Source organism: Peromyscus maniculatus, chromosome X (assembly GCF_049852395.1).
Source record: "Peromyscus maniculatus bairdii isolate BWxNUB_F1_BW_parent chromosome X, HU_Pman_BW_mat_3.1, whole genome shotgun sequence".
In the NCBI taxonomy this organism is placed as follows: Eukaryota; Metazoa; Chordata; class Mammalia; order Rodentia; family Cricetidae; genus Peromyscus; species Peromyscus maniculatus.
In genome coordinates this window covers 15903063-15915407 of record NC_134875.1, presented here as the reverse complement: position 1 = coordinate 15915407, position 12345 = coordinate 15903063, and the positions used below count along the sequence as shown (strand labels likewise).

Here is a 12345-nt window from a genome sequence, read left to right as displayed (position 1 = left end):
ACTTGATCAGAAGGCAACAGGAAGTAGCCTTTCAAACTGGAAGTATCTTGAGCATATAGGAGACCTCCAATACTGCCTCCACAATGACACACTTCCTCCATCAAGACTACACCTACTCCAACAAGACCATACCTCCTAATAGTGGCCACTCCCTTTGGGGGCCATTTTCTTTTCAAACTACCACATCTTGTTTGATACAGGGGCTCCTTCTGCTTTGGTAAGTGGGCTTCTGTAGAATCTCCCATCTCTGCCTTCAATCTCCCAGCAGGGTTGCACTGAGATTACAGACACTTGAACTACTGCATCTAGCTTTTATGTGGGTTCTGGGAAACTGAATTCAGGTCATTAATCAAGTGCTTTTACACACTGAGCCATCTTCCTAGCCTATGCTTTCTTTAAAATAAAGGGAACAGGAAAAGGAACTGAAGTAAATTAAGTTGTGTACAGACACCTTAATCCACATTGCCACAAAGTAGATTAATTGTGAAGCTTAAAGGACATCCCCACTGCTCTCACAATAGGTATAGTTTACATAATCTTCTCCACCCAGCTGTTATTTATTTGTGACAGTTCCCTACTGGTTTCTGCTCCCTAGTGATCTACTAGATTGCTGCAGAATTGTTACTTTTCCTTTACAACAGTAAATAGTCTGAAACTTGAGACTAACCAGAAATATATTTCTGGAGATTTCCCTAATTATTCAACTCAAAACTCATCCTGAAATAAAATAATATTTATAAGTATTGTCATAAATTTATTAGCCCAATAATTCAATAATTTCAATAATTTCTCTCCATATATATGTATATGTGTATATACATATACATACATATGTATATGTATGTATATATATATATATGAGGTATTACAATAAAAATACTCATCAGTGTGCTTCCTATATGGAATTATATTGCCTAAAAGGATCTTTATATTTACTGCCTATGAACTAAAGTATATATAAAATGAGATATGAGAAAGGTGCAAATGAATATTGGGAATATGAACAAATATAAGGAACAAGGAGAGATCTGGGTAGTTATGAAAGTCCAAATAGAAATCCACGAACTTGGTGATACTCCAGAGAGGAAACCAGCAAGTGTTGACGCTAAACTGGCAGAAACATCAATACTTCCTGGCTCCCCCACTGGGTGCATCAATTTACTACCGGTAGGTTGCTCTTCTGCTGCAAGTGACAAAGAGGGAATACTGTCAACAATATGAAAACTCATTATTGGGAAACATGGTTGTGGTAGCACTGAAAAGGTATGATTTCTATTAGTATCAGATACAGACTTGACTCCAATACTGATTAGCTTACTGTCCTTGGAAGTAATTTTCTTTCAATATCAATATTTCATAGCAGCCTTCAAACAGGGTTGAGATTTATTTCACAACACAACTGCAAATCCTTCATGATCTGCAATTCCTCTGCCCTATGCTCTTATATTTGGATATGTGAGACAGGGTCTCCTCTTGCTCAGGCTTTCCTAGAACTAAATGTACAGCTGAAATTGGGCTTTGAGCTCATTATCCTCCCATCACTGGGTTTGTAGGCATGCACCACCATGCCTGGCTTGTTCTGCCTTTATACTACCTTATATTCTTAGTACTAAATACTAAGTAAGGGTTATTCTGAATGCAGATAAATTACACTTACCACAGTGAGTAAAATGACATAAAGCAAATGGGCATGGTGGCACATATCTACAACCCCATCACTTGGGAAGCTAAAGCAGGAGGATTTAGCATTCGAGGTCAGCATGGGCTAAATAATGAGCCCAGGTCACTCTGAGCTATAGAGACAACCCTATCTCAAAAACAAATTTGAAAAAGTAATACAAAGCTCTCCTAGAGTTAACACTGCATCTTTGGTTTTCAAAGTAGATCTGATGTGTTAGTGGCATTAGAAAATGTGTTATCAACTGTACTTAACAAAAAGCATACAAATGTACTTATAATTTTAAAAGCTGAAAACTGTATATTAATTACAGTTTTACGAAATGCCAAGAAAAGGGAATGGTTTACAGGTTCTCTTTCTGATGAATAGAGAAAAATAGTTTCAGTAAAGGGCAAACTTTTTCTGGCCACTTAATGGGACACATAATTATTATTTTTTTGCTCATCCAAAATAATAGCATAACACACTATTGAGTGAAAAGGATATTATTTATTATTTTCCTCTGCTATATGCTTTTTTTAGCTTAGTCTAAAACATAGAGGCTTCTTAGTGTCTGCTTTTTCAACTGATAATTACTCAGTTTGTGTTTGTTAATTCAGTTCAAAACAATTATAAGTACTTACTGAGCATCTTTAGTTTACCTGTGTTTAGTGTAAAATCATTGTCAAAAACAGTTTTGATTTTTCCAAGAATATATTGGTGAAGAGGACTAGATTAGGCAAGTATTGTCACATTAATACTTCAAGATAATGTGGACTAGAGGAGCCTAAGAAGCAAATAATATCTCCTTGAACCAGGTAGACTTCTTCACCCTCTCACATTATATTAAATATTTTGGGCACAATGTCTGTACATTACAAATACAAATCAACTTCCTAAACCAGATATTGTTAATCCAACACCATCTAAAAACTGTATCTTTTATAATAAAAAAGTCAACCAAACTGGCAATCCATCCAAACTGCAGTAATTGAGAGGCTGCCTGCCAATGTGGATAGGGCATCCTGTGCCCATATCTGCAGTGCTGAACACTCATTCATCATTAATCTGCAGAAGTACTAACATATGCTGCAGCTGTACTAATATATTTGCTTTATGATCATTGTTGATCTTCACTTACACCAGGTCAAAAAATAAACCATGAGTGAATAGAAATAACTTATGAGGTACATCTAGTTCACCTGGAAAGTCATCCATCCAGAGAAAGTATCCCATTTCAGGGATTTCTGACATCTCAGAAGTTATCTTTTTAAAGCATTACAGATATACAGGAAACTCAACAACATCAGGAAGAAAAAAAAGTATTTTTATTTTCTATCTTATATGTCTGCCCTCTTTGAAAGAACTGATCAAGCATGGTTGATAAGCAATCAGCCTTGACTTCTTCCACTCAACAAAACAGCATTTGAATTTGCAAAACAAGCTAATTCTTTGAACATCATGAAGGCAAAGGTTTTCTTCCAGGGGCCACTGGTCATACTGCCCCACAGGGTGATCCAACACCCCTTCTGGCTTCCACAAGCACTAGGCACACAGACATACATGCACACAAAACACCCATACCCATAAAATTAAAAAATAATGGAAATAGTTGGTCTTACATACACCTTTAATGTTAGCACTCAGGAAGCAAGTGGATCGCTATGATTTAGAAGCCAGCCTGTTCCATTCCAGGCCACTCAGGGCTACATACATGGTGAGACCTTTTCTCCAAAAAAAAAAAAAAAAAAAAAAAAGGCCGGGCAGTGGTGGCGCACACCTTTAATCCCAGCACTCAGGAGGAGGAGCCAGGCGGATCTCTGTGAGTTCGAGGCCAGCCTGGGCTACCAAGTGAGTTCCAGGAAAGGCGCAAAGCTACACAGAGAAACTCTGTCTCAAAAAACCAGAAAAAAAAAAAAGAAAGAAAGAAAAAGAAAGGAAGGAAGGAAGGAAGGAAGGAAGGAAGAGGGAGGGAGGGAGAGAGAAAGAAAGAAAAAGAAGAGAGAGAGAGAGAGAGAGAGAGAGAGAGAGAGAGAGAGAGAGAGAGAGAGAGAAAGAAAGAAAGAAAGAAAGAAAGAAAGAAAGAAAGAAAGAAAGAAAGAAAGAAAGAAAGAAAGAAAGAAAGAAAGAAAGGAAAAAGAGGCTAAGTGTTAAGAGCACTACCTCGCCGGGCAGTGGTGGCGCATGCCTTTAATCCCAGCACTCAGGAGGCAGAGGCAGGAGGATCTTTGTGAGTTCAAGGCCAGCTTGGTCTACAGAGCAAGATCCAGGAAAGGTGCAAAGCTACACAGAGAAACCCTGTCTTGAAAAACAAGGGAAAAAAAAGAGCACTACCTCATCTGGAAATGTGCCTAACAGGTATCTTTGCTGCAAGCAGCTGTGTGGAAGCTGAGATAGCAGATAGAAGATTTACACATAAGATTGTTTTACCACCATAAAAATTAAAATAAGTTTCTAACCCCCGCCCCCAAAAAAGAGCACTCTGCCTGATTTTCCAGAGGAACCAGGCTCAATATCCATACAGAGACAAAACATTCATACACTGAAAAATAAAAATAAATTTTAAAATGAAGGTTGCAATATTAGCAATAATATAAACAAAATCAACAAACAAACTCTTACTGAAAGCATTCAGGAGACACTCTCAGTTTTGGATTGTTTAATCAATGAAGAAATACTTGGGGAGAAAAATCTGTTTCTCCCTGTGTAAAGATATATTTCAAGCCAGACATGGTAACACATGCCTGTAATCTCAGCACTTGGGGGAGGCCCAGGAAGGAAGATTTCAAAAGTTTGAGACTAGCCTAGAAGTACAAAGTGAATAGGTTAATCAAGGTTACCCGGCAAGACTCTTTCAAAGAGAGGAGAGGGGAGTGAAAGGGAGAAATGAGACTTACTGATTTATCTTTCTCCCCCCAAGTTGCAGTAGATCACTCCTAAATAGGTTTCTCACTTTGCAAAAGGGTCAGTCTAACAACTATTTTCAAAAGAACAATTTACCAAGCGTATCAAAGGCACCAGTTATAATCAAATTTTTATCTGTCATCAAAACCACTAGAAAATAATAAATTATACAATCTATTTTTGGTATTAAGACAAATAAATAGTATATGACATTAATTCATAAAGATCAAATTTTGTGGGATACCACAAATTATACAATTGTAGTCGTCTTACCTTCTTTAGCTATAGTTATGAATATAATAAAGCATCTCAGTATAGGCATCTTGTCTGCATTGCTCATGATCTATTCCCCAGGACCTACCATAAGGCCCAATAAGCAGTAGCTCCTTAGTATTTGTTAAATGAAACAATGCCCCCTATACCATAAATTGACTAAATCACCTACAAAAGAATGTATTATCTTCAGTATAGTTTCAGCATTTGATGTATACATTGTAACTCCTAGAAAACAACTAATTGGTGTGTGGTTTACTCACCCTCATGCCCATGAACTACAACTCCTCATTCTTAACATCATTTCACTCTGAACAAGAACAGGGCTCACTATAAATCACTGCTCCTAAGTAAAGATTATTATCTATGTGAAACACTGAAAAGCTATCTTCTCAACAGTTATTCATTAAACATCTACTAAGTACCAAGTATAGTGTTAAAAGCCACCCCCGATTGCTGACAGTTTGGAACACCCTTTCTCTATTGTGGTTTGTTCTCCTACTATCTAGGAAAATTTAATTTATTACATACAACATATGCCCTAGGGATTGGGGCTTCTTTCCCACTTGAGAAAGGCTAGTGTAGAAAGCATACAAATTAATAGGTAATTATAATGAATGCAATATGGTAAAAAGGTTGCTTTTGGGTAGGGGTAAGTTTAACTGTCAGAACTATCTGGTAGATGTCAAAATGTATAGATCTATGTTAATATTTACATAAATGCAAAAATATTGCAATACACATGCAGACATATTTCAAAACACAGCAAAATAAAATGAGTATATTTGACATTCAGCAATATCAGTATAAGTTTATTAGGGAACTGAAAGAGAAAAAAAAAACTTGTAATTACTCTTATTTCACAAGGAAGCCAAAAACTTTCTTGCTTCTGCTTCTGGAACAAAAAGCAGTTACTTGAATTATTTTGTTTCTTTTTTTTTTTTTGGTTTTTTCCAGACAGGGTCTCTTTGTGTAGCTTTGGAGCCTGTCCTGGAACTCACTCTGTAGCCCAGGTTGGCTTCAAACTCACAAAGATCCGCCTGCCTCTGCCTCCTGAGTGCTGGGAATAAAGGCGTGCGCCCACCGCCGCCCCCGCCACCGCCACCCCACCTCCCACCCCCGGCTTGAATTATTTTGTTAACTGCCTTTATACATTTTGTTTTATTAAAGTAGCCTTACCCTGGATTCAAAGTAATAAATCAGCTACCTATTTCACTAAATTTTATTCTGCATTTTTAGCCTTATTTAAATTTTTCATTCTTCTTGATATAGCCTAATCTTCCCCAGTCTCTTTGGTAAGGCACTTTCTTTATAGAACCAATACAATTTAAGTAATTCTAAAATCAGTGATACTTATTTACTCTAGTTTTCCACATTACTACTCCACATTACTACTCAACACTACTACTAAGCTTTTATTATCAATGACCTGTACTGTCTAATATCCCTTCAACAAATTAAATTGACAGTACCCACTCAACAAAATCACCTAATTTACTTTATCAAGACATGTTATTTGAACTTTTAGCAAGAAATAATTTAATAAACTAAAAGAGAGAAATTTGTGACAGACTGTCAATAAGCCTTTTAAGCCTATGGATTACAAAACTTTATACAAAACTATAAAATTTCTATAACCACTACAAATTTTATTAAAAGACAGGATGACATCAAAGTCCATGAACTTTGCATCTTACATTTCAACTATCAGGACTTCCAATTAAATATGTCTTTGAAGCAAATTAATTGAAGAGGCAAATCTATGATTACATATTTGTTGTTTTTACAGAGATGTTGACTAGGAATGAGTAGTGCTCTTAAGACGTCCCCACAGGTCTAACTCCCAAAATGCTGTACACTAAATCCATTAATCTCCTTCCACCTCAAACTGTCAAAACCTGGGCATAATGGTGTAAGTCTGTAATCCCAGCACTAAGAAGTCTAAGGCAGTGGATGCAGAAGTAAGAAACTAAATGTTGTGGCACATGCTTTTGATCCCAACACTCCAGAGGCAGGTGGATCTCTGTGAATTCAAGACTAGCTTAGTCTACACAGTGAGTTCTAGGATAACTGGAGATAGATAAAAGATCCTGTCTCAAAACAACAAACAAACAAACAAGCAAAAACCCACAAAAGGCTGTCAAAAGGAAACTGATAATGGCAGTTGTAGAAAACACCTGCAATCCCAAGACTTGGAAAATGGAAGCAAGGATCAGGAATTCAAGATCGCTGAGTTTAAGGCCATCTGCAGTACTACATGAGACCCTGTCTCAGAAAATTTTTTAAGAGTTGCAATTTATCAGAAAGGGCAATTATTGGTGGCAAAGATGTCACGCCATGGCCATATCTTTTAAAAGTACAATTAATTGAGCCAGGCGGTGGTGGCACACACCTTTAATCCCAGCACTTGAGAGTTCAAGGCCAGCCTGGTCTACAAAGCAAGTTCCAGGTCAGCCAGGAATGTTACACAGAGAAATCCTGTCATGAAAAATCAAAAAAAAAAAAGTACAATTAATCACTATTTCTCTTAGCTCAAAAAGAGAGGATCTGGGGAAAGAAATGACATTTAAAAATGACTTGACAAACACAAGTGACCTATATGAAGATGATGTGATTTCTGAGTCTTACCACCCATCACAGGTTTAAGATACAAAGAAAGCCTATTTTAACACACAGTCCTCTACTGTTAAATGACGAACAACTATAACCAGCACGACTAAAATTCTTGTAACATTCAAAGTCAATTTCAGATGCATATGACTGTCAAAAAAGCATCATCGATTTTGAAAGAATTCATAGCCCTACCTCTAAACATTAAAACAAGTGTAAGGGTAATACAGAACTTGGACTACATCTACTGGGCTGTGAAGGTTCCAATTAAATCTTTAATTTACTGATCTGGTGATTTAAATGTGTATATTACTAAAAGAATGTGCTCTATGTAGATGACAATATCAAATGATTTACTAATCTAAGGGATTTAAAATTTAAAATTTTCCCTCCCCACCCTCCAAATTTAAAGCCATTTTTAGCAGTGAGAATTTGAAAATATCTGAAGGTATATTCAGTGCAATGATTTGCAGTTTAATTCCTTGCTCTAGGCCTAGGGCTCAGACAGAACCCCTAAGAGCTTACGACACTGGAACAAATTCTTAGGACTTACCATAGTCAGGGTTGTGCAGTAAAATGTGAGCAGCTGGACATCTTGGTTGAAACAATGAGGTCAAAGCTCCCTTTAGCATTAGCAAAAGTGAGTCTCTGCAGAAATCTTGGGAGAAATGCAAAGTACCGGCAAGCTGGCACCTCAACAACTGCTGCAAATTCTACTGCATGCCCTAGCTTTGTGGGCCAGCAATGCTTAATTTTTACAGATACAATGCAGATCACTCTCAGCAAAAGAAAACTGCTTTGGGATCAACACTGCTTGTTTAATTTCAAATGTCCAAAGCCTTAAAAAAATGGGGATGAAGATGTCAGTATCTTAATTTTGTACTAATGAATTTTACAAGACTTGGAGACCAGTTGTTTTGTTAACATTTGAGTGCCATGTGAAAAGATCACCCTTTTTTCTACGCATTACAATTAGCTTTCTTGTCACCTTTCCCTTTTTATCACCCCAAAACAACACTTCAAAATCACAAGAACCTATGTGAAACAGAATAGAAGGTACAATGCTCTTTTACAGTCTCAGGCTAAATGTGAGAACAAATTTTAGTCACTTGCTTCAGCAAAGCATCCAGCACACTCCATTTCCCATGGCTCTCGACAGCCTTGATATGCTCAATGCCACAGGTACTAATCACCTCCACCTTCATTTGCGTGTTTCTGAGTGAAATAAACATTTAGCAAAACCTTAACAGAGTATTGTTATGCTGACGATATCCTAAAAGGGGACATATTAAATGTGATTAATAAGCAGGAGACATTTGTGAAAGTTTCAAATGTAGAAAAAATAAGGGCAAATTCATCCGACCTATGAAAAATATATCAGCAATGACTTAATTAGAAATGACTGCACAAAATACCAAATTGTCAAGTTCTTAATCTATGCCAAGAGAGAAGGGGGACGCACTCAGCATTATTCTCCTTAAATGAAAAAGAAAAATAAAATAAAATTTAAGGATGAACGCTTCCTTTCATATCCCTGGCAGAAATAAATCCTATTCCCGCCACCACCTCTGGAAATTAAGGAAGTTGCTTCAAACAGCAGCGAGTAAGTAAACTGTTCTACTTTGCTCCGTTCTTAATGTACCCTCTGAGTAAACAGGTTAATCCAAAAAAGTCAGTAGCTGCCAGAAATCACTCCTCTTCCCCATGCCTAACTCCCGACAGAAATACAATTCCCTTTTCGGGGAGGGGGTGGGGGGGCAGGGATGGGGAAAGGTGGCCAGAGGAGCTCGACTGCAGGTTAGAGCAGAAGGTCCTCTGCGAGGCTTTAGATTCAGGCTCTGCAACGCTGGTGCAGCCTCCCCGACGTCGCTGCTGGTCCCAAGCCACCCTGATAGCGGCCCTCGCTTTTTATCTTGCCCTCAAGGTGAGCTTGGAGGCTGAGTCTTCAAAGTTTGCCCGGCCTCTGGTCAGCAGCCACCCGCCGGGCCGAAGCTGGGACGAGGCTGAGTCCTGCTTTAGCCTCGGGCTCTCTTGGCCCCCTAGCTCTTCTTTTGGGCCACAGTGACAGATCTAGGTTTACCTCCATGTGCTCGTGGCAGAGGAAACAAAAGAAAGCTTCTTCCCTGATAATCAAACGCCATCTTCCACTAATTGGGAAACTGAGGGATCCCCGGGGAGCCCCCCACACATACATACACACACACACACACCCCGAGTTCCCCGTGTCTGCCGCTCCAAGGCGATCCCTAGTCTAGAGGCAGAGTTCCTCAGAGCCCGGAGAAGCCTAGGCTGAAAGGTCCTGGAGGCAGGGGTGGGACACCAGAGAGCCCCACCTGCCTCCCCACCCAGGCCACCCGAAGAAGCATGCTTCCGTTAAAATGGAAAGGAGGGGGAGGGTGGCGCGTCCCACTTGATCCTCACACATCGACTAGGAAGGAGCGAAGGGGCCAGAGAGCCGGCTACCCCGGTCCGCCTGGAGCCGCGGCAAGTATACTCACCAAACGATTCAAGGTCCGGCGGAACATCGCGTCCGAGGCTGCGGGGTGTCAAGCGGGGCTCCTCTGGGCTGTCTGGGAAGGCTCCGTCCACAACACACACTGCGGCGTGGGCCCGCGGCGCAAAGCGGACAGCTAGCTTGACCGCCCCGCCGCCAGCCCGCCGCCTGCCCTCCTCGCCTCTGCGCGCCCCCGCCCCCGGCCGCCCGCCCGCCCGCCCGCGCGCTCGCGGCCCCGCCTTCCCCGTGGCCCGCCCCCAGCCCCCGCCCGCCCGGCCCGGGGGCGGCGACCCCGTCGCTCCCCTTATCTGGCCCCAGCACCGCCTGGCGCTCCCGCCGCAGCCCGCCTAGAAGCGAGCCCGGCGCGCGGGGGAGGGATGGTGGACGAGCGCTAGGCTTTCCCTGCGGGAGGGGGGCGCTCCAGTCTCCCCGTCAGCGCCTTCCACTCGTCCTGCTGCTAAACCCCCGGCCGACTCCCCGCTAGCTTCGGCGGACGCCCCTCTAGGGCGTCCCCGCGCCTCGCCTGACACTGTTCCCAGGTGTCTGTGAGGAGCTACAGTCTCCCTCACCCCGGCCCTAACTCGTCCGCTTCGCCGCTTCACTCGCAGCCCTTCGTCGGCCCCGCGCTTTCGCCCAGCACTTCTGACTGAGGAGAGCCTCGGCGCGGCCCACCTCGAGGCCGCCGGGCGCCCCTGCCTCCTGACCTGGAGTGGCAGCTCACTAAGGAAACACTCGGGACTAACGGGCGACTGAGGAGACCTTAGCGCGGGCGGGGCGGGGCGCGGCGCGGGCGGCGGGAGTAGTTACAAAAGCCGCCCCCGCCTAGGTTACAAACAGGAGAGGCCCCCCCCTCGGTTCCCACCTACATGGTCTTCCCTTTCTCGTATTTTGGGTTTTTCTGGTTTTTCCCTTGGTTTTGGTTTTCTTTCGTCCAGCTACCCCACCTAAGCCCTCTTACTTCCACTTTCTCTGGGAGGTTGTAAAGTCGGGCTTTGTGTCGTTGCTACTGCGCAGCGGGGCGGGATTTCCCTGCCACCCTCTCCTAGATCACCCGCCCTTTTCAATGTTCCTAGTGCACCCTGGGAGTTGTAGTCCAACAGTCTCTCAGCCGGCTACTGCGAGCTGGGAGCTCCCCCATATGCCCGGCTAGGGTTTGCTCATAGTGTTGAGAAGGAAGCTGCGGGGCCAAACCAAGGTTCTCCTTACTATCTGCGTGTGGAAATCAGAAACACTGAGTAGATTCTTAGCTGTGCGAAATGTGATGAGAAGGATAAAGTACATAAAGTTCTGAATGCTGAAAACCTTACCCAGAACTCGACATTTACTCTGCGTTAAGTCCTGCACGCCCTCAACTTGCTAACTTTAAATTGCAATGCACAAAAGTTTAAAACTTAAAAATGAAACCTTGGTCAAGAATTCCCTTGAGCCTGGATAGCTCTACCCGCTCCCACCCCTTTTTCCACCGCCCTCTGAGGCGGGGCCCTAGGCTATGAGCTGAGAACTTTCGAATTCTTCTATAAACACTTTAAAGAAGTGAGTAAAGGGAGTTCTTTAGAAAGAGACAAGTTCTCCTGCCAGCCTAGAAGGGTTGGTCTCAGCTACTCCGCTGATCTAGTGTGAAGTCCTGAAGGGCTTTTATTGTGAGGCTAGGGTACTTCCCATTTTACCCCCTGAAGGTTAATTGATTTCAACCATCATTTACTGGATGTTTTCTTTCTAGATGCTGGATACAGTGATGTATCAAAAGACCTCCCCAGCAGGCTGGCTGTAGTGACGTTACAAGGAACAAACACGTGAAATCTACAGGTTAGAATGTAATGGTTTCTAATGCCAAAGGAAACAGAGGAGAGGATAATGCCTTTAAAAAGAATCTGGGAAGCTTTCCTGAAAACCATGAAATTTTCATTGGGTCAAGCCTGTAAAACAGAGCTGCTGGAAATTAACCCAGGCCTTGGAATGTGGGAAGGCTTTGGAGGATCCCAGGGAACAAAGTCCTGGGTAGAGAGGGAGAGGTCAGTTGGAAAGTACAGGGCAACCTAAGAAAAAGAACACAGCCACTCTGTCAAGGCAGGAACCGGGACACATGTGGGCGGGACATTACAAATGAAAGCTAAAACCCCAAAGCATCCTTAGAAACAAGCTATGAAGTCTGACCTTGTTTCTGTGATCAAGGAGAAGCCCAACCACAATAAAGTACGAATGCAGAAGATTTAAATTAGTTCCTAAATGGTCCTAACTGCCCATAGGTAAAAATCAACCATTTCTACTTTTGCTATACTATGGCTCCTCTGTTTCCCCACACTTAAGGATATGTCAGCGATTTTTAAGAAATCTTAAATTTGTAGTAATTAGATATTAGGATATTTAATTGACAACACAGATCTAAGATTGTGCTCTCTACCAAAGA

At 41.9% G+C, this 12345-nt stretch overlaps 1 protein-coding gene across 8 annotated transcripts in view; it reads right to left on the bottom strand.

The window, feature by feature from the left end:
- Atp11c (ATPase phospholipid transporting 11C (ATP11C blood group)) overlaps positions 1-11003 on the bottom strand; it is a 201105-nt gene extending 190102 nt beyond the window's left edge. For 2 of the 8 annotated variants that reach the window (XM_042268653.2, XM_042268651.2), the window contains exon 1: positions 9943-10123. In XM_042268653.2, the coding sequence (XP_042124587.1) occupies positions 9943-9969 (27 nt within the window). In that variant the 5' untranslated portion in view covers positions 9970-10123. Of the gene's footprint in view, positions 1-9942; positions 10133-10507; positions 10679-10804 lie in introns of those variants that run through there. The other 6 variants (XR_013047942.1, XM_042268650.2, XM_015987375.3 and 3 more) reach the window with 6 other exon arrangements.
- Positions 11004-12345: the final 1342 nt, after the last annotated feature.